At 37.3% G+C, this 23008-nt stretch overlaps 2 protein-coding genes and 1 long non-coding RNA gene across 5 annotated transcripts; 2 read left to right on the top strand and 1 right to left on the bottom strand.

Annotated features, from left to right (window-relative positions):
- Positions 1 to 16: 16 nt before the first annotated feature.
- Positions 17 to 5484, bottom strand: LOC134811238 (uncharacterized). Of its 2 annotated transcripts, none has more exons than XR_010159776.1 (4): positions 5050 to 5484; positions 4740 to 4831; positions 991 to 1227; positions 17 to 590 (listed from the first exon to the last, which is right to left on the bottom strand). It is a non-coding gene; the product is annotated as an uncharacterized LOC134811238 (long non-coding RNA). The 2 variants fall into 2 exon arrangements; XR_010159775.1 differs by having other exon boundaries at positions 5061 to 5484.
- Positions 5485 to 9296: 3812 nt separating this feature from the next.
- Positions 9297 to 10536, top strand: LOC134811335 (nucleoside diphosphate kinase 6-like). Its single transcript, XM_063818122.1, has 3 exons — positions 9297 to 9478; positions 9713 to 9894; positions 10203 to 10536. Exons 1-3 carry the CDS (start codon positions 9335 to 9337, stop codon positions 10348 to 10350), a joined length of 474 nt encoding a protein of 157 aa, XP_063674192.1. The 5' UTR covers positions 9297 to 9334; the 3' UTR covers positions 10351 to 10536.
- A 732-nt stretch (positions 10537 to 11268) lies between these two features.
- Positions 11269 to 21275, top strand: LOC134826371 (protein FAM13B-like). 2 transcript variants are annotated; one of them, XM_063838716.1, is made up of 6 exons: positions 11269 to 11346; positions 11485 to 11611; positions 12286 to 12455; positions 12600 to 12896; positions 13066 to 13266; positions 18817 to 21275. In XM_063838716.1, the coding sequence occupies exons 1-6, from the start codon at positions 11296 to 11298 to the stop codon at positions 20332 to 20334; spliced, it is 2364 nt and encodes a 787-aa protein (XP_063694786.1). In that variant the 5' UTR covers positions 11269 to 11295; the 3' UTR covers positions 20335 to 21275. The 2 variants fall into 2 exon arrangements, with proteins under 2 accessions (XP_063694786.1, XP_063694787.1); XM_063838717.1 differs by having other exon boundaries at positions 12609 to 12896; positions 18817 to 21196.
- Positions 21276 to 23008: the final 1733 nt, after the last annotated feature.

Below are 23008 nucleotides of genomic sequence, written 5' to 3'. Positions count from 1 at the left end.
TGAACGTCGAGACAGATTGAATAGTCAGACGGAAAATGAATGTCGAGACAGAGAATGAACGCTGAGACAAAGATTGAATAGTTAAACAAGAAAATGAACACTGAGACAGAGATTGAATAGTTAAACAGAGAATGAACGTTGAGACAGATTGAATAGTGAGATGGTGACAGATCGAATAGTTAGACGGAGAATATCATAATATGGTTAGTTTAATATCTAATATCTAAAATGATTGCACGGCTTTTAAAGTAATATATTATCAAACATAATCTTATCTATGTTATCTATATTAGTTTCTTTTGTAAATATAGGATGCCACATCATTGGCGGTATCTGACAGTTTCTTATATAATAATGCACGGACATCATCGTCCATCACGTCAAACTCGGGATCATTAACGAAGGAAGTTATTCTGTTTGAAAGCTCCCGCCAATCTCCTTTATATAGTCTATGTCCCGTTTCTTCTTTCTTTTATCCCCATTTCCTCCAACCTCATCATCTTCTACTTCTTCATCCTCGTCTTCTGATGCTGGATAATCGCAGCATTTGTTTACATCTGCATCAGCTGGCCATATCCCAATATCACTTCCTGCAAAAATAATATCGGATTTTATATTTTGACTATTATAAGAATTGGAAGCAAAGCAATAGGGAAAACCTTGCAAACCCTGCGGAGATGTGATTTATGACTCTGATGGCAGAGAGTGATAACCCACTTTAACAGACAAAATTATCTTTGTCTTTCCAACCCTGATAACAACCAGAGTCCACACGGATACCTCGCCTCGGAGGTCGAAGTAATGCCCTGCCTTTGATATTGATAATAATATTTACTGTAGGAAACTTCATATTTTCTCTACAAGCAGGCTCCACACCTCCTACATCGACGCGGACGCACGGCCATAGCACATGAACGAGTTATGAACCTCAATTTTGTCTTGTCTATTCAAATTGGAATGTAAACATGCATACAGATCAATTTAACAGACCTTTATCTTTTACGAAGAACGGTATGTTTCTGTAATCTTCAGGTAGGTCCTCCCATTTCATTAAACCATCATCGATAGCTTGAAAAATATGTCTGCAGGGGATGTGAGTCCTGCTGAAGTTTCTGCAGGTGCAAGTTGGTCCTCTGATGTTCAGTTGGTGGGGCTCAGACTGGTGAGAGGATTTCACATGGAATACTCCATCAACGACCTTGCACACTTTGCTTGACCGTTTACCTTCTAAAATTACTGGCTGTTATTCAAAAAATCAAACCAAGAGAGAACACATAATATTTTGTCGCTTTATAATTCAAATTATTACTACAAAAAAAATACTCGATTCTCCAGAAATTTGCCTTGCACATATAATATAGTAAGGAGAATAACTACTGAGCTAAATATAGAGTAACACTGACGAAGACAGAGAGTACTTACTGTTCTCAGGAGAAGGAAACCCTTGGTCTACTGTTTTGAAGAGAACTAGAGCGTTACTACTTGTCACTTGTCAGAGAGTTAATACTGAGTGGAACAATAACTGCTGAGAGAAATGTAGAGTAACACTGATGAAGACAGAGAGTTAATACTGAGTGGGAGAATAACTACTGAGAGAAATGTAGAGTTACACTGATGAAGACAGAGAGTTGATACTGAGTGGGAGAATAATTACTGAGGGAAATGTCTAGAGTAACATTGATGAAGACAGAGATTTAACACTGAGTGGGAGAATACCTACTGAGGGAAATGTAGAATAACACTGATGAAGACAGAGAGTTGATACTGAGCGGAAGAATAACTACTGAGCGAAATGTAGAGTAACACTGACGAAGACAGAGAGTTAATACTGAGTGGGAGAATAACTTCTGAAGGAAATGTCTAGAGTAACACTGATGAAGACAGAGTATATATATTATACAGCCGTTGTCAGACCTTCTCTGACATACGCTGCGACAATCTGGCTCAATGGTGTGTCCAAAAAACATAACCTAACAATCCTTAGCAGTGTACAGCGGCTGGGGAACATCCTCATAACAGGAGGGTTACCATCGACTCCTGGAGCAGCACTAGTATAGACATCATCACCGGAATCATCCCTATTGATCTGGTGATGGAAGAGGAAGCAGCAGAGCTCTCAGACTCAAATCCAACAACCAGTGGATATATGAGCCGATGGTAAACAAGAAGGGCAACCTAACCACCCACACAAAACTTAATGAACAGTTACTAAAGGCTATCAGTCTCAACTCTGAAGGACAAGATCAACAGACAACATCACTGAATGTTGACATTGGTTTCAACACAGAAATTCCCCGACTCTCTGAGTATGAGGTAATCGAGAATGACACCAATACTATACAATGTTACACAGACGGCTCCAAAATGAATGAAAAAGTTGGAGCAGGAGTGTACATTGTGGACAACGACACCCCACATGTGAGGAGTCATACCACCTAGGAATCAACTCAACCGTCTTCCAGGCCGAAACCTTTGCCGTAGGCACTGCGGCAAAAATATTACGGGAATCTGGGACCAAAACTAGAAAAATAAACATAAACTGCGATAGCCAGTCGACAATAATGGCAATGAGCAACATCAAAGTCAAATCTAAAAGCACCAGCACGGCTATAAGTGAGCTCAACCAACTAGCAATGGACAATCAAGTCCTACTACGATGGATACCAGCTCACAAAGGCTACGATGGCAACGAAAAGGCAGACTCTCTTGCCAAAAAGGCTCCGACAATCTGGACTCCGCTCAAGTGCAACTACCAATACCAAAAGTATTATGGAAGGGAGCACTGCGGAGTATAAGTCATCGGAAGATGAGGGAAAGATGGAGAACTTTACCCCACACTCACTTTAAACGATTATGGAGACAAAAGTTCGCCAGATCAATCCCGAAACTTGGCAAAGAGAGCACAAGAACAGCAACACAATTCCTCACGGGACATTGTGAACTAAACTACCATATCAATAAGTACAACGGTCCCTAAAACCTGTCCACACTGTCTCATGAAAGAGGAGACAATGAACCACTTTATTGGTCAGTGCCCGAAATGGTCTTACCAGCAAGGAGGATACTTTGACTCCTTCTACCTCAGTGTGACAGATATAGTGGACAAGTTCTCATTACCAAGGATCATCGGCTTCATACAAGCAACAAAACGTTTTACCAAATGTGGAGAGGACAAGGCTTAACCTTGCTTTCTTCACAGATTAACTGTACCGGGGTAAGCACAGGGCTTCAATGCTCCATCTTATAGTGGTTTTGATCTATTCCTTAGTAGTAAAGACCACTGCCCTCTACGAAGAAGAAGATGAAGACAGAGAGTTAATACTGAGTGGGAGAATAACTACTGAGCTAAATATAGAGTAACACTGACGAAGACAGAGAGTTAATACTGAGTGGAAGAATAACTGCTGAGAGAAATGTAGAGTAACACTGATGAAGACAGAGAGTTAATACTGAGTGGGAGAATAACTACTGAGAGAAATGTAGAGTTACACTGATGAAGACAGAGAGTTGATACTGAGTGGGAGAATAATTACTGAGGGAAATGTCTAGAGTAACACTGATGAAGACAGAGATTTAACACTGAGTGGGAGAATAACTACTGAAGGAAATGTAGAATAACACTGATGAAGACAGAGAGTTGATACTGAGTGGGAGAATAATTACTGAGGGAAATGTCTAGAGTAACACTGATGAAGACAGAGATTTAACACTGAGTGGGAGAATAACTACTGAGGGAAATGTAGAATAACACTGATGAAGACAGAGAGTTGATACTGAGCGGAAGAATAACTACTGAGCGAAATGTAGAGTAACACTGACGAAGACAGAGAGTTAATACTGAGTGGGAGAATAACTTCTGAAGGAAATGTCTAGAGAGTAGAGTAACACTGATGAAGACAGAGAGTTAATACTGAGTGGGAGAATAACTACTGAGCTAAATATAGAGTAACACTGACGAAGACAGAGAGTTGCTACTGAGTGAAAGAATAACTGCTGAGAGAAATGTAGAGTAACACTGATGAAGACAGAGAGTTAATACTGAGTGGGAGAATAACTACTGAGGGAAATGTCTAGAGTAACACTGATGAAGACAGAGATTTAACACTTAGTGGGAGAATAACTACTGAGAGAAATGTAGAGTAACACTGATGAAGACAGAGAGTTGATACTAAGTGGGAACTGGGAGAATAACTACTGAGCGAAATGTAGAGTAACACTGACGAAGACAGAGAGTTAATACTGAGTGGGAGAATAACTACTGAGGGAAATGTAGAGTAATACTGACGAAGACAGAGAGTTAATACTGAGTGGGAGAATAACTACTGAGCAAAATATAGAGTAACACTGACGAAGACAGAGAGTTAACTCTCAGTGTGAGAGTAACTACTGAGGTAAATATAGAGTAACACTGACAAAGACAGAGAGTTAATACTGAGTGGGAGAATAACTAAGTTGAGAGAAATGTAGAGTAACACTGATGACGACAGAGAGTTAAAACTGAGTGGAAGAGTAACTACTGAGAGAAATGTAGAGTTACACTGATGAAGACAGAGAGTTAATACTGAGTGGGAGGGTAGCTACTGAGGGAAATAAAGAGTAACACTGACGAAGACAGAGAGTTAATACTGAGTGGAAGAATAACTGCTGAGAGAAATGTAGAGTAACACTGATGAAGACAGAGAGTGAACAATGAGTAGGGGGACATAAAATATGAAGTGCATGATTGTTGAATTACTCACACTGTAAGTTTGATGTTATTCGATGAACCAACAAATCTCACATAGGCACAGAATTTAGTGATCGTTTCATCGTTTGCAACACCAATAAAAACCTGAAAAATGGAAGTAATGATGTATTATATAAATATGTAGGGGACAAGGTTACAACGAAACAGAACATGTTACAATCATCAAAAAGCGAGGATTTTATATCAAGATTAATATACAATGTAATATATTATATTTTATGTAATATATTAATATTATTATATAAAGGATCATAGCAAGTATGTTGAACCTGATCATAACAAATTGGGGTTTCAATACTTACGTCTTACATACCTAAAGCCAGTCAATATCTGTTTCAATGTTTCTATCATGGCAGTCCAGAGTAACTATAGCTGTATTCTCTTGCATGTTTATTATCAGTTTCGCATCAATGAGGCAGAAGGAAGTCACTGACGAAACGTATGCATTCAGCATTGCACAACTTGCAATGCACCTATTATGTTGGTAACCGTTGATGCTGTCTGTCACAGCAGATGAAAAAGCACTCGAAACAACGACCATGTAGCTCTTTCAAATTCAAGCTGTATAACTATAGTCTATAATGCATATTATAATATGATCTAATGATGCAGGCGAAGCTAGGTCAGGAACGCAGCAATGTGAACCGACGAAACCGGAAACAGGTAACCAAAGATCTCTGAATTCTCTGGTCCATTATTCAGTTCTGATGTTTCACACACATACCTTTACAAATGAAGTAAATGTTATGAACAGTTATTTTTAGAAGAATACTAACTTGTATTATTTTTCTTCCCAATAGAATGATATACCAGTAGTTTGGCAGTCCAATATATTTTCTTATATAAGATAACTGTATCGAGTGTACTTCTATATTATATAACAAGAATCAGCTCTACAAAAGAGAATTGGAGTTGCTAAAAATAGCAAAAAAAAACAAATACATCTAAGTTGAGGTCAAACACAATGAAAAGTTTTCCAATGTGAAATTAATAGAAACATTTCCAATTGGAGTTTTTTAGAGGGTGTGACCTTTTTTAAATAAATTCAATGTCTAAAACAGAATTGCATATACTGCATAGGCTCAATAAAATGTGACCTCCAGATCAGTAAAATAAGGGGCGCTGGGAGACCTGCATAGAGTCCACTAGTATTTAATATTAGCCTGTACTGGCTCAATAAAATGTGACCTCCAGATCAGTAAAATTAGGGGCGCTGGGAGACCTGCATAGAGTCCACTAGTATTTAATATTAGCCTGTACTGGCTCAATAAAATGTGACCTCCAGATCAGTAAAATTAGGGGCGCTGGGAGACCTGCATAGAGTCCACTAGTATTTAATATTAGCCTGTACTGGCTCAATAAAATGTGACCTCCAGATCAGTAAAATTAGGGGCGCTGGGAGACCTGCATAGAGTCCACTATTATTTAATATTAGCCTGTACTGGCTCAATAAAATGTGACCTCCAGATCAGTAAAATTAGGGGCGCTGGGAGACCTGCATAGAGTCCACTAGTATTTAATATTAGCCTGTACTGGCTCAATAAAATGTGACCTCCAGATCAGTAAAATAAGGGGCGCTGGGAGACCTGCATAGAGTCCACTAGTATTTAATATTAGCCTGTACTGGCTCAATAAAATGTGACCTCCAGATCAGTAAAATTAGGGGCGCTGGGAGACCTGCATAGAGTCCACTAGTATTTAATATTAGCCTGTACTGGCTCAATAAAATGTGACCTCCAGATCAGTAAAATTAGGGGCGCTGGGAGACCTGCATAGAGTCCACTAGTATTTAATATTAGCCTGTACTGGCTCAATAAAATGTGACCTCCAGATCAGTAAAATAAGGGGCTCTGGGAGAGCTGCATAGAGTCCACTAGTATTTAATATTAGCCTGTACTGGCTCAATAAAATGTGACCTCCAGATCAGTAAAATTAGGGGCGCTGGGAGACCTGCATAGAGTCCACTAGTATTTAATATTAGCCTGTACTGGCTCAATAAAATGTGACCTCCAGATCAGTAAAATTAGGGGCGCTGGGAGACCTGCATAGAGTCCACTAGTATTTAATATTAGCCTTGCGCGCAAGCACATGGATAGGTGAACTTGTAGGTTTATAAACCTACAAGTTCACCTATCCACGTACTTGCGCGCGCCGCCATGCACTGCCTGACTCCCAACCGCAAGGGCTAGCTGGATAAAGCAAGCATGAGCAGCACGTGCCAGGTAACTACTGGGCCGCGCGGTGTATCAAATAATTGATTATACTTCTCGTTAGATATGATCACGCGACGATCGGCCGGCAAGGTGCACCATTGATCCACGCCAAGCTACATAGGATTTAATGAGTGATACTGTACTCTTGTAGCGCGATGCGTTACTGTGCCGCGCCGCGCACTCAATAAGGCTTCTTACTCAATAAGGCTTCTTCTGGCTATATCGGCGAGATGCGCTACTGTGCCGCGCCGAACTGCCATGAATTGACACCGTCAATTAAACTGTACTCGTACAATATTTGTTCCAACTCGGCGCGCGTCCTATTAGGTTATAAACCTACAACTTAGGATGGACATCGTTAATCAACTTTATGCTTATGAGCATTATTGATTAAATTGTCCATTGTTAATAGCTATATGGAAGCTAGCCCGGCGCGCGTTACTTCGTAGTATTAGTACGCGTATACACATGGCTATGTGAAATATAAACCCATAGCTAGCTTGGCCATATGCCCATTGAGATTGTTGCTCTGCAAATGGAAAAATGTAGAGCAGCGATCTTGGATTCTGGATTTACGATCTTTGATGCGAATATAATGGCGAAATAAAACATGGATGATAGTTTGTGCGGTGCGTCGAAGAAGTGGCGAAGTCCTTCTCGGAGGTCATTGTGTGTCCGATTTTTAAAAGCCGGTAACAGTCTCCGATCTTTATACATACTAGTTTATAAATTACAGCGTTCTATAGCTTAGATCTGTTTTGTTAGAAACAGTTTTTACAGCTCTTGCACAGATCTTTTAAGGTGCTTAGGCAGCGTCACAGGTTTTCGTTATATTAGAGCAGACGAGCAACTTTTCATTTCTGTTTCAATTACACCTTCAATCGACTTAACTTCATTTTGAATTGCTACATTCAAAGGAGGCTTAACCATTACCATCACGCTTTTCTATTAGCTTTGCTTGAATCTCTAGTGAGATGGGTTTCCTTGTGAAAGGTCACATCTTGTCAATTTTTGTGGTTTCGTGCCTCTGCTTTGAAGATTTCGTCAAGTTTAAAATATAATAGATCATAGAGGTATACATGTATATTCAAAAAATTAGTCTATTCGTCCTATGATGTGGTGGCATTTCATACTTAACTAAAATAAAACTTTGAAAGTCAATAGATATTAGTGACAACAAGATTATAGTTTAAGACATCCATTCTGCGCACTGCGCAGTCTTTCCAATATTAGAATTTATGACAGTTTTTGGGAGTTCCAAATAATTTCTGATTATTCTGATTTTTTGCAACAAATGATACTGCACTGTTAGGATAAACGCCGTTTCAAAGTAACAACTTCGCATTCATGCTCAAATTATTTGTTATATAGTAGTGTTGAAAGTATTAATATAAAATATGTATTGATTGATTAAATTAGATTAGATTAGATTAAGAATAATGACATAAACATCATCACTAGTTTTAAACATTCTTTCTGATTTCCTCATTATCACAACTGTGAACATTTCACAGCCTTCGTCATTAAAAAAATAATGAATAATTGGTAATAAATTTAACTTTTGTTTTATCAACTTTAGTTTTATTAAGGAAAACAAAATTTAAGGAAAACAAAATTTAAATTTTATTGCCATTACAATGAATATAAATAATGATATCATACTAAATATAAGTAGACATCCGATAATAAACTTGTTAGGTCCAGTACAACCCAAGATGCCGCCCGACTAACAAAATAAAAAGAGCTAGCATGTTCATAGTCCTTCAAACGGCTGTACGGAAATAGCTATAATTCTACATCATATTATAAACATCATTTTTGAAACACCATTTATTATGGTTATATTATAATTACCTCGATTATACAACTCTTTATTACCTCGATTATGCAACTCTTTTCATTTGTTAAGTGGACAGTTTCATGTGTCATCAATCCCTGGTAGTGAGATACAGACTGGGGTGAGATGCAGACTTTATTGGGTCTATGCAGTGGCCCCCCTCATTAAATTTTGCACAGTGGGGTCTGTGGGGCCTTTGTTACACTACTGGGCAGGGAGTCTTCATTTTCTCGAAATCGCCTTCTTAGTAATTGTACTGTGCGAGCAATTTTCAATCTCGCATACTTTAAATTGAGTCTACAAAATCTATCTCATCCTACATTTTCCAATAATCACCCTGAAACTTACAGGATATAATAAAAGTTCTAGGGATCATTTAGAAGAGATTTTCCGGACAGAATTTTGAGATAAACCTTTAAAAAGTTTTTATCTGATTTCAAAATCTTGGACCACTATTTTTGACGATTTTAGAGACCTGTTGATTAGATTTTAACATTTTATAATTCAGAATCATAGTGAATGACATAACAGTAAAGTATGCAGCGACTCACTATGACTCTTGCAATTTTAAAACCTGATGTTTATGCTCATCCTATTCATCATCAGAGAATTTTAAAACTCATTCATAAGGAGGGCTTTGTTGTTGCCAAAGAAACTGTAACCTCGTGGAATCGAATTCAGGTATGTTTTACTGAATTTGTTGTATTAACTTTGAAAACCTTGCTTAGCTTTGGTGATAATAAGATTCAAAATAATGTTATGTTTGACCCTATTATATATTAAATTAGAGTTCTGTTTGGTTTCATATCGAAAACACAAAATTGTCTTTCACATTGAATAATGCTTTCCTGTAATAAGATTTTTTCAAAATGCATTCACCAAAGATATTATATTATTATTAAAGTTCTTTTGCAGGCTGATAAGTTCTATGAGGAACACAGAGGTAAATTTTTCCAACAGAGGTTGGTTGAGTTTATGTCGTCAGGGGAGTTTCATGCATTGGTACTGGCTCATAAAACAGAAGATGCTGTGACTAAGTGGAGGAATTTACTTGGTTTTACTAAATGTTACAAGACTAGACAGAAGAACCCAGACAGGTACATTACTAATTCATCAATTTTGTAGTCTACTATAATAGAGCGCCCATACCTTTCTATGTAAAGTATTTTCTTCGTGATATACTGTCCACAATTTTGTTTCAGATGAAAATTTCGACTTGCTTGTGATATGTAAATGTGGGACTTTCATTGGGGTCAAAGATCACTTAACTATATAGTTAAGGCCAGGGGTACACAAATTAAATTCCTGTGATGGTAAATTTAAAAAGCTGCTATAATGTAGATTTAAAAGGGATATGGATGCAGGGCTCAATATATTGGATGCCTAATTTATTTATTTATTTTAGTATCAGGGCACTGTATGGTTTGTCAGACACTCGCAATGCTGGTCACGGATCTGACTCTCTTGAAAGCTTTGTAAAAGAATCTAAGATCCTATTTCCTGATTGGGACTATGAGCAATGGACCATTGGTAACGGAGAAACGCTCAGTTGAATCGCTTCATTTTATTTTAATCTTTATAGACATCTTAGACAAATTACTGCATTACGACATTTGGATAGATTATTAATTAATGAGTTAACAAGGCTACAGTTTTCGAATTTAAATAATCTTCAGGATTCAATTTTAGCTTTCGTACCGTAATCTTTATCTACTTATTTGGTGAAATATATGATTTAAGTTAACGCATTGGTCATTGTGTGCACTGCACTGAAACTTAGCTTATTTGTACCCTTTTATGGGTTTACTTCCTCTCGTCCGACTGAACTAGCCAGCAACTATATTTATTTACCTCGCCAGAATATTTTAGCTTTTGAGATTACGTCGGTCTTGCGCTGGAAAGTTTTAGTGAGGACACAGCTTAGATATGCGTATGTTTTATCATGCCTATTGTATTTTGTCGATGTTGCTGTACAGAAAATCACAGTAATTTTGTAATTACAGTGTATTGGCTGGCAACAGCTATGTCTGACGTCGCTCCTTGTACTTTTTATGCTACGTAATTTAAAGAAATTATAAATTTCACGTTTAAGTGGAGACTGGAGATGCATTGTATTTTGGGTTTTTTAATTTTGTAATTTTCTATTTTTATTTGACATTTTGACACATTTCTTTACTTATTGTTTTTCTTTATTTTCTTGACTGAAATATTTCTACCGAATAGCCTTATTGTATTTACAAGAAAAATATACGTGATTCTTGTTCAAGAAAAATGTACGTGATTCTTGATATGATACAATGTGGCAGTGGATATTGACTATTAATTCATTAAAAGTTCGTTCCGATACGTTAGTTATTCAAAGTTTGAAGATAGTAATATTCTATCCCGATAGCAACAGTTCGTCATCGTGCCAATACTACTTTGTAATGTTATTTATTTAAAGTTTAAAGATAATAATACTTTATCCCGTTAGCAAGATGAGGTAAATACAATGTCTGATGGATTTAGTTAGACGGGTTGGTCTCAGTCCTAATGTACGAAAAAAGCAGGTTAGTCAAATCAGCAGTCAGCACCAAAAGTATGCCAAGAATATTTGTACCTCAGAGTTTTACGATTATTTTTTAAAGATCACATTATTATATATTATATGTTTCCCTAGACTACAATGTTCACAGTATGCCTTTCAGTTGCCGACGAAAGGTCGGATATTCGGTGTACCACTCTCAGAGCTAACGGAGAAATGTGACAACAGTGCTAACGTCCCCAACATCGTCTATCAACTTGTCGCCTTCATCCGTCGTCATGGCTTTAAAGGTTTAACTATTGTCGTTTAACACGTCATGATCGTTATGTCACATCTTCTAGTGATTTAAGGGGGCAGGCCGCAGGAAATTTTTCATGGAAATTTTCTCAAAATCGACTTTTTGGTTGTCTCTGATAGAGGGGAGTAATATCTATCAGATGCCCTGAAAATCGAGTTTAAAAATCTATCTTCTCCTACATTTTTTGAGCAATCACCCTGAAACTTTCAGGATATGTTTTAGGGATCATTTAAAAGAGATGAGCCAGACAGAATTTTGAGATAGGCCTTTAAAAATGTTTTATTCGATTTTGAAAATCTTAGACCTTGTTTTTTGATGATTTTTCGAGGTCCACGATAAAAAAATCGCTCGCGCAATACAATTACACACACGCGCTGACCTTTGACTGGCAATAATCTCGACTAGGAACGATTTTCCACGGGATGAAAAGCATCTGATAGATATTACTTCCCTCTATTAGAAACAACTAATAAGTCGATTTTGAGAAAATTTCCATGAAGACCCCCCTGTCCCCTTAAGTTGCGTGATAATGACGTATGAGTGACGGGATTGTCGTTTCATTTGAGTAATAAAATATGTGATCTTAAATTTATTCAGCATTATGAACCAACTATCTTGTTGATCTGCAAACAATTATCATAAAATTAACCCTGTCACATTTTCCAGAAGAAGGACTGTTTAGAGTTAGTGGTAACCGACGAGTTATTGATGGGTTAAGATTGGAGTATGACCAGAACGGCACTGCCAACCTCACTTCTGTACATGATGTCAGTGTGGTGACATCTATCTTCAAGATGTTCTTTAGAGAACTTCCCGATCCTCTTATTCCTGATCAGGTAACTGCATGCCCCATCCGGGAAATTCTGTAGAATTAATGGTTATTTTAACAAACTGCAGCAGAAATATTTGCAGATGATCTTGAACTAGCACTGAGCAGGCAATATGTTGAAATATAACAAAACTAACAACTAAATGTCTAGGTATCTCAGGAGATCCTAGTTGCAGCAGAAGACAGGACACTATCCACATCACACCTGGTAGACAAGATCAGGACTTACTGTAAAACTCTCCCACCCGTCAACCTTAACCTCCTCAAGTATCTCTGTTCTTTTCTCAACGATGTGGGACAGAACGTGGCCGTCACCAAGATGACCGACTCTTCTCTTGCTATAGTGTTTGGTCCGAATCTCTTCCGGATAAAGAGTGATCTGGAAGCTTTGCAGAGGCAGCCCTCTATTACTAAAGCAATGAGTTGCATGATTACTCATCATCAGCAGGTATTTGTTATTTGTTATTGTTAGTGCCATCATACTCAGTACTCGCCTTATTTATTTGCTGCATCAAGAAATTTTGGTTTTCCTATAATTTTATTTCATTCCAGCTTATTTTCTACTTAATATTCTTATCTCCATCTCTGCAATCCAACTTATCAGCTCCCTTCCCCAGATATTCAGCACAAGCGAGGTTATCTACAGTACAGTAGATAAGAAACCCGCTCCTGCCACCCCAACTCCAGGGGGCCTCATACAAGTGGAGAGTGCTAACATAAACAACAACCACACGGCTGCTCCTTACTTTATTTTACCAGACCAGCTAGATAACGGCAAGCCGCTCAACAACAATATGAACAAGGAAAACATAAACACGGTCAGTGGTTTAAATTGCCCCCTCCCCCCCCCCCCCCCCCCCCCCCCCCCCCCCCCCCCCTTAGCGCAATACATTTTTAATAATATCCCTCTAAATTTTCTAAATTAAACAGTATAAAAGCGGATAGTAAACTGATATTAATGGGGTACATGCTGGAACCATTATACCTTAAATGGTAAGGTGTACATGTGTAATATTCTAAACTGACCTTTACTCAACGGTTTTAATTTCATGGTTTTGGCGCCAATTTAACTCAACGTTTTACTAATAACTATCACGATTGTCGATAATAGTTCTTGAAAAAATTGTTTAATTGTTCTGTGCTTGTGCCTGCTTTTATCAAACAACACGTGTTACAGCTCTTAAATTGCACAATAAACAATAAACATCGGAATTTACATGGAAATGAGATATGGGCGTCATCAATTAAGCAAATGCAATCCTCTGTAACCAATTAGAGTTTCAAAATCAATTGTGTCTGACCTGTGATGAGCGCTGACCACGAAATTTCCCATCTCTAATACTAATGATGAACCGCGTGCTGAAGTATCGCCCACCACACTAATCACCAACTGAGCGGAGGCGATTACATAATTACATAATTACTGGCTAATTAGGCTGGAAGTTTTTAAAACTGGGCGAAACTTCCACCTTACAGCTGATATTTACCTACGATCAAACATTTTAGTAAGTTGTTCTGAGGGTATCAGCCGACTGACGTCAGTGAATCACAAGTATAATTTCCGTTATTTGCTTATTTGACGATTTAAGCCATAATTAGGCCATGGCGTTGCATCTGCTTTCATTATAATGTCCGTATTAAAATTTGTTACTCTTCTTATGTGTGGTTTTATTTTCCTCAGAATCCTAGTACACTTGTTAGTGATATCCACCAGACTAATAAAACTGCTTGCTTCTATACTTAGTTCTTACTTTTTCAGTTCACTAAAGATCATATTATTGGTTAGGTCAATCTGCCGTTTAAAATTAAATCAGCGATTATCAGCAATACACTATTAGTATATTACACTAATATAATACACTATAATGAACCATTGCTGCTTTAATAATTGTTTCGTGATATCTAACTTTGTGTCAGACTGGTTGGTAATATCTAACTAAATTGCATTAAATCTGATCTAAGTTTGAAACTGGTGTAGACTGGAAGAAGAGCGGAACACACAATTAACTTTTCAATTAGAGAATAATATTCTGACCATACTTTGCATAATTTTTCATTACATCCGGACGCAGCTTGCGCTATCAATTAACATGTTTTGAAGGTTAATTGAACGACTAATCGGGTGTACTATCATTATAGTGAACAGAAATCCATTTAATCGGTGATCTATTCAGTTTAGATCAACATCGAATCTTGTTTCCCAGTTACCTCTTGTGAATACCGTAATAATATCCATTATTTTCCATTTTTCCGTAACAATATAATATTATAAATCTGACAATAAGTCCAGGAAATGTACCAATAATTAGTCTTGTAAGTTACGCCTCTTGTAAATATATAATACTGTGGTTGCTGGTGCCGGCCGGGCGCCCTTTTAATTTCCTACCCTGTATGGCGACCTATGTCACTTCTGCCAGCTACAAGAACTTTCGGATCATCCTGGTCTGTGTAGAAGTGAGTTTTGTTGCTTTTTTTCTGCGAGTTTTTGGGGTGATGTTTTTGATTTTCGAATTTCCATGCCAGCATAAAATTCTATGCGAAATCATTAGATATTAAGTTTAAATAACACGATCAGTTGTATTAATTAAATTTTACGAACCAAATAGTTTGACAACGGTTGGTCATGCGAATTGTTCCCTATTGTGGGCAATGATATTCACTAATTTACAACCAACTCAGTAAAGTCATTTAACTACAATAGTGCGTAGATTTGGCCTGTTATATCTCAAGAGATGTCCATGTAAGGACTGTAAAAGTATAGGCCTGTTCATCAACCTTAAAATAGCTTAATTTAATCGAACTATGCGAGTATGCGGTTAAACAAGTATTTATTTTAAATGCACTATCTCGAAATTTTAAAGTATTATGACGTTACGGCCTCGGCACGATCGTAAATTTTCCCTACTTTAGCGTTGAAGATGCCCTCACTCGCCACCTGAAAGAGTAATGAACAAGAATAACGATTCTCTCACTGTAATATTATGAAAACTGTTGTATCGATACTAAGACAGGAAGCAGCTACTGATCATTGATCAATGATCATTATGTGGTTCACCAAATTGAAAGGATGATAATGTTACATTTGGAAACACCTCACGATTTATGAGATAATAAGAGATGACTTTCAACCGATCATATCTCTATTTCTGTTAAGTACTGTGCAGGTGTTATTGTTCATACAACTTATGAACTATACCAGTAATGAAGGAGATCATAATACCTTTGAAATATCAAATATAAATTTCAATCATGACGAAATCGGACACTGCCACTGCCATGCCAACTTCATGATCTTCAGCCTACGATTTAATTAATCATTTGAGAGTTTCATTGGTATGTTGTAAAATTATGTAAGTGTGTCTGGTACCTGGGTTAGACCGTTATGTCATGGTATTAGGTCATATATCCAAAAGTTTAATCTATTAATTAATTATGAGCTCGTTGGTAAGGAAAATATAAGGTAGGCGGTTAACCACCAAAAAAAGGTGGGCAGAAAACTTATTTAAATTTTAAAGCTCTCTTAATATAACTCCGTTATTGGGAGATTCATACCTATCAAATCATTTGCCATCGCATTTAAATCGAATGAAGTGTGCGGCGGGTATTTTGTCAAAATGCAAGATGTCAAGATTGATCGAAGCAGAATTCATGGCCATTATATTGAACTTTTCTTTATAAGTCAGCGAACATAGCGCAACCTGATAGCTGTAATTTTTAATTAAAGTTGTCGCCATACCTGACACTTACTGACACGTGTAAATTAATATAATGAAGTCGGCTATACCAAATCGCTCGAGTTTTGTAAAATCTTTAACCTCTCAAGATTTCATAACATTATCTTGGGTGTAGCACGATTTGTCCCGTATCATGTTGACTGAATATCAAATATCTAGTCGGTAACCATAGCAACCACCATCTGTGAATAAACTGCAGCTGACAGCATCAGAAGAGTATACATGGAGCAATAATTAGATTTAAAGTTATGTGACGCATAATTACTCTTCTGTTCATAGATCAAGTTTCAAGTCTGAGTTACAAAATCTTATGGGAACTTAAAATTCAGTATTATCCAAAAATGTCCGCCATTACTTTTCTGACAATTTTAAAACAATTTCTCAAAATGTTTCAAGATAATTCATTTCTGTAAAAAGTTTAAAATTAGAAATATTAATGACGATTTCTGAGTTTTACAGGTTGCTATGACCACCATAGCAACTACAGCTGGTTTCATATGATATACAGTGAATGGGGTGAAAAATTAAGTATAGTTTATGGCAGGTGAGAGATTACACCTTCCTTAGGCGCTTAAATTTTAAATATCACCATCGGTAGAGTTAAAAACACGGTCAAATTGGTGCGAACTAAATATGTGGCAAACAAAAGCCGCAGATTTTATTAGTACGGTAGGGCACGCCGTGGTATTTCCTCCATATTAAAGGTGCACATTGAATACGGCTGCGTTTCATCTAACTATTTAAGTCAACTGTATAGTGTATATCGCTTATAGATTTCTGTTGCAGTCGTGCGTCTTGGTTACACTTTTTTCAAATTTGTTCTTAGATATTCATGCAATGATCCCGGTGTGTACTGTGTATTTTAGTAATGTGATATTTTAACATGTGACATCTGCATTCTGCATTCTTTACTGAAATGAAATAACTTTTAAAAATTGTGCCAACAGCTAAATTCTTCATTAACTAATCCTGAAGTTTGAAATTCTTTCAGTTAATTTTGAACATTTTTTAAGGGTGGCTATTTCATGATCTTTATAAAGCAACTATGTAGCTAGTAACATTCCCGCTCCAACATTGTGCCATCTATTAGATATTGTGCTTATTAGAAAATGTCAGTGCTCACTGTGCCTTAAAAACCAAACTTAGCCACATAATATCAGCTATCAAGAAGCCACTGTTAGTCCAGTCCCCGTCCAGTCCGACCATGCGTGTTGTTTGGGACCATGTGTAGTTTGTACGTGGTAATGTTGTGTGTAAGTGCCAGGTGTATACTGTATATATAGTCCCTCCTGTATCATGGTCCATTGTTTTTAATTGAACATAACTCAGTCCGAAATTATTTTTAGGAAGTTTCTACATAGCTATAGAGTACTGGAAAGACTTAGCAGTATTAGCTTCTGTACCTACAATTTATTATGAAGAATCGTGATTCTTTAACCTTACCTAAAAGAATATAAGCTCAATAGTAATTCCAAATTCATGGCTTTAAATAGTATTTGATGTTAAATGTAGTGAATACAGGTATCCTGGTAACTGCATTATTACAGGTATCCTGGTAACTGTATCCTGGTAACTGTTTCCTGGTAACTGTTTCCTGGTAACTTTATTGTTACAAATTGGAACCTGAACCAACCAAATACTACCATTTGCAAGCTGCTACCAAACCTTTGAACAGAATACATTGGCCCCATTTAACATGATAGCCGATTAGTGCAATTAAAAAGAGAGTCCACCAATTGCCAGATCCTGCTAACTGTTCAATTACTGTTATATTGTGTATAGATAGACCATTGTCTTTTGTGATTAGCCGGAAATAAGAAAATTATCTGAAAATGTGGACCGACCGTTCAGCACAGCCCTCAGAGAATGATTATTTCCTAAAATATAACAAACAAATTTGCTCTGATTGTAGTACTGTGCTACTACTAGCGGATTTATGAATCTCTGTTCAATCCTATTATGCTTGTTATGTCGGCAAAACAATCGGATCATTCAACAATTCTATAAATAGCTTAATCCTGGCTAGGTTACAGTGATTTGATATCGAGATTACATAACATGATTTTTATGATCATAACGATAAATTTAACAGACAGTCAATGACAAGGCAATTAAAATGGTCAGCAGCCAAATCTCTCCAAATGATTTGGTTGTAAATTTGGTTGCAGCTATTAAGATTAGATCTGCATGAATTTGAACTTCCTGTTGGCTCTCTACAAGTCCCGTGATTCGAACTTATCTATCATATTTCCATATCTAGAATAAAAATGCAAACGGTGCCTTCATTTTTTCAAAATTGAACGTACATAATATTGTACGTGTTTAACTAACATCATGAAAAACAGTGGGGTCATGAAATAGCAATAATTCAAAGCGAAGATACTGAAATGTAAATTTAATAAGAAACTCAATACTCATATTTAGATGTATTTTTACCTCATCGACTCAGCTGCGAGCTTTTGTATTCGTAAATAATGGAATCGGAAGAATGATTAAATTTATCGAGGGAAACTTACAGCATGGTCGAAACTCTAAGCTCCTCCATGGTCGAAGCTCTAAGCTCCTTAGACTCACAATTAAATGTTTCTCCTAAATCATAATAGTATTCACCAATTAAACTTTTTGTTATTTCAGGTGGCTAACAACAAAGCGAAAGATTGGGACGATACCTGGTTATCAGGTCTGGCTCAAGACTCCCCTTCTCCGGAGACCGAGGACATCCTGGCTCGGTCACATGACTCCCTCTCCTCTATGTCTCCTCTCACTGGGTCTGGCAACCTCTCCATTCAATTCAACCTCCAACAGACTATCAAGGAGTGTATCTGGGAGATGCTCATTCCTGCTCCAACTACGAGTGATCATAGTTTCAGTATCTACAATGATAAGAACAACTCGAATGAACAGAAGTTATCAAATGGGGGAGAGAGGATCAGACGGAAAGGACCAAAACCAGATTATCATGCTAATAGGAACAGCTGTGTTGCCATGAATAGCATCAGAACGGGTTCTTATAACAGCGAAATTAAGGAGGGTAAATCTGACAGACATCCAAGTCCGTCTCCGAGTCCGCCTTTTAACAGACGTTCATCTGACGGCATGTTCAATCTGGCAACCTGCCAGCCCCTAGCTTCTGTAACGAAAGGCCGGGCCTCGCCTCAGAAACGACGGCAAATCTCCAAATCTAAAACTCAAACAGGTCCTGAGTCACCACAACGGGACATTGTCCCCAAGTTAAACCTCAAGAAACTCTCCAAGGTTGAGTCCGTCAGCTCATTAACTTGTCAATCTGAGATCTCCAGTGTACCGAGTGTGAATGTGTCACCCAAGACGTCTCCCTCCAGTAGCAACAGCATTGCTAGTTTGAGCAGTAAAATAGCTCTGCTTAAACAGCAAGTAGTTGCGTTTGATGCGAGTTTCGAGCAGGCGCATCATAGACCCCCAGTTGGAAACGAACGTAGACCCATCGCTAGTATAATCAAAGAGCTAAACGAATTAAAACGACTTTTGTTGGACGCTAAGGCTGTAGATTCTAATAGACCCAAGTCTACTTTAGTGAATCAGCATGCAATGATTCACTCTAAAATGGACGAGAAAAGGAAGTTAGCGGGACGGCCTCACGATTTGAAGCTTATGAATCATTCTCAGCTGGCAGATGAGAAACTCTGCATCCAGAAGCTCTTGCTACATTTTGAGGAAACTTACGGTCGGCCCAAAACAAAAGACCAGAAAGACACTATGAGACCAATATATGACAGATATCGTAAAGTTAAGCTTGCCCTGAACAAAAAGAACGATACAGGTCCTAGTGGGGGTGAGAGAACTCCCACCAGAGTTAACAATCAGTTGGGGGACACGTGGAACGTTACCATGGGCAACACTGCCTCCGTAGCCTCAGGTATGGAACTTATCAACCTTACAATGGATGAACTGGTCCGTAAAATGTCAGAGTTACAAGATAATAAGAGAATTTTAAGGAAAAGTTTACGTGATTATGAGAAAGCGTTTCTCAATAAACACGGGAGAAAGGTTTTAAAAGAGGACCGAGGTCCGAAAGAGTTGGAGTATAATGATTACAAGCAAGTTAAAGCTAAGATAAGATTGGTAGAAACGCTCTTAAAGAAGAGTGGTGACGGTGGCTCCCAAACATTTTGATTTTAATTTTGTCAGAGAATAATAATAATAATGTGTGTGTATTTGTTGTCAATACTACCATGTTGAGAAAACGTTTTTTAATTATATAGAGTTTTAGTAAGAGTTTAATTCAAGATGTTATGTCACTTGACCGGAATAGGGCAGAGATTTCGCAGATTTGTTAGTCCAAATCTAATGATTTTCATCTTTTACAGATTGCGAAAGTCCAACTGTATCAACGTTACTAGACAGTGTCAGTAAATTCTTTACTGGCAGAAAGTCTGACTGACCCACAGACAGACACACAGACTTCCTGACAAACGAACACACAGACAAACCGACAAACTCATAGGACATTCTATTACACAGGAAATCAACCTCTGTTAATTGAAAAAGTAAATTTTGTAGTCCTTGATCTTCATTATATTTCCTAATATAATGTACGTCAATATTAACTTATTTGTTCATAATTGTAGAATTTACTACCTAGTGCATGTGGTAAATTGATATATTATCTGATCGTGTACATTATGTAAATATCTCTACAAACGTTTTGTTTTTAGTTTACGTAATTCGTAAAAACTATTATCTGATAAAATGACATGGAACTTTTTTGTTTTAAATGTCAGATTTAGCGCAAAGAGCCACGAAAGAGACGATTAATTTTGGCATAATTTCTTGTTATGGCTGGATCATTTATCATTATGACAGTTCACTCCTACAGCAGATTTTAGGTTCCAATCCTTTTTGTAAATAAGACAGTCTGGTTAGCTTTGTGAAGCTTAGATTAAATTACAGATTCTCAAAGTACATATTATATAATTTTCAGTTTCTTCAAATGTACACAAAATTTACGAGTTTTTATCTTTTGTTTGAAATTGTTATTTTACTGCTTCTTCAATCTTCTAGTACCAAGATGATGTATAAAATTGTTAAATTAGCTTCAACTCTTAAATCAGAATTATGTGGTTATTCTCATTTAAACATAATGACCATGACAGTTAGAATACAAATCAGAACTTACTGCAGCTTATCTCATCAAACAATATTCCTTCAGAACAATTTTCCTTCAGAACAATTTGCCCTAACAATTATTGCTCCCAGAATAGTTATAATTTCCATTTTCACTGAATACCAAATTACAAATATTAATGAGAGAACTACATAAATAACACAGAGCACCTCTCTATTTGACCTGCTAAATATGATCTCCTCAACTAAGTACTGTTGATAATTTTGTCATTTCCATGGCAACGGTCTGTCTAATTGCTAGATAATTCTAAGATGAGGTAATTACCGTTGCTAAGATGTCGAGATAATATAGTTTGTTGGATTCTGTTTGGGGGACGGTGCAAGCGGAGCTCCACTCTCGTTAAAGAGAGAGAGATGATCTCTTCCTGTTCCCCAACATACAGTCGAGTAATGAGACAATGAAATGTATGGATATATAGTGTACATTGTACACGGAGTAAGAATATAGTGCGTAAGTCACGTGATGCAGTGTGTAGATCAGGTGGTGAGGATGGAGATGAGCTTGTTGTGCTTGTTAGCCGACTGAAAAGAAGAGAATAGAATATTCAGAATTGTGGTCACTGAAGTGGCAGCTAAGTACTTACAGCGGATGTTGAGGTGTAACTGAGATAATATGATTTAAGAGTTTGTGAGAATGTTTTTAAGCGTAGTAAGGTGTTATACGCCGCAGCTGAACTATTGGTAGTCTCGTTGGTTGATCACATGAGGAACATACCTTCATTTAAATGTCTTGAATTATCCCAGTTGTCGTTCAAACCTACTGCCAGTCTTTAAGTTTAAGCCGCGATCTATAATAGTATAATGCCTCTACCTCATCAGTTTTATCAATTTAGCCTCGATAATATATGCTGTATTTTTCACTGTTTAGTGGCAGATTTGTGGTAAGATTAGTACCACAAGGAGCAGACCGTAATCTGAAAAGTTATGACCTCAGCGTCAGTACTACGAATTAGATAATAATATCATGATACAACTAGTGAGATAGTATCCTCACACACCCAACGTACATAGACTACAGAGTGATATGATGGAGGTATGCTTGAGGAACCCTCTCACGCAGCCGTCTTTAATTTGTCATCAGTGCATCATGCTTGTTGCTCGGAAATGTCAAGAATGCTCGCATCTTTAAGCATCTATCATTATAATACGTATATTACGTTATTATTCTCCTGCAACTGGATGGCAGTCAGATGTGAGCGGTTGTTGAATGTTCGGGCAACTTGATGGTAAGAAATTATGAATTATCATGGGCGTTAATTGTAAGACGGAGGTTTGATTTCAACTTATGAGTCATTGTCCAGAAATGATTTTCTGTACTGGCGCATGTTTATATATTGGGATTTGGTCTTTATTTAAGGTGAGCCTTGATAATGAATTAGGGCGTCGCTAGACAGCCATAGCCTAGGCTGCAATTACCACTCCCATAAAACGGTGATTATCGCAGCAAAATTATAGTCGCCAGTCATAGGTCGCGTTGGTTAAATATATGTATATTCCTAATTCTGATTTGGGATTGCTGATGCTGACAGCAAGTTTTATATTAAATTATATAATATTATGTCAGTATAATCGCTATAACTATAGCTACAACCCATCTATTAGTATAACAGGTACCGTATAAAAGTCTGTTACAGTTCAGATTTTAAATGCTTAGATCTAGAAC

The sequence above is a fragment of the Bolinopsis microptera genome, chromosome 2 (genome assembly GCF_026151205.1).
Source record: "Bolinopsis microptera isolate Bmic1 chromosome 2, MBARI_Bmic_1.0, whole genome shotgun sequence".
NCBI lineage: Eukaryota > Metazoa > Ctenophora > Tentaculata > Lobata > Bolinopsidae > Bolinopsis > Bolinopsis microptera.
Note: the sequence above shows the minus strand (reverse complement) of the source record. Positions and strands in the feature narration are given on the sequence as shown.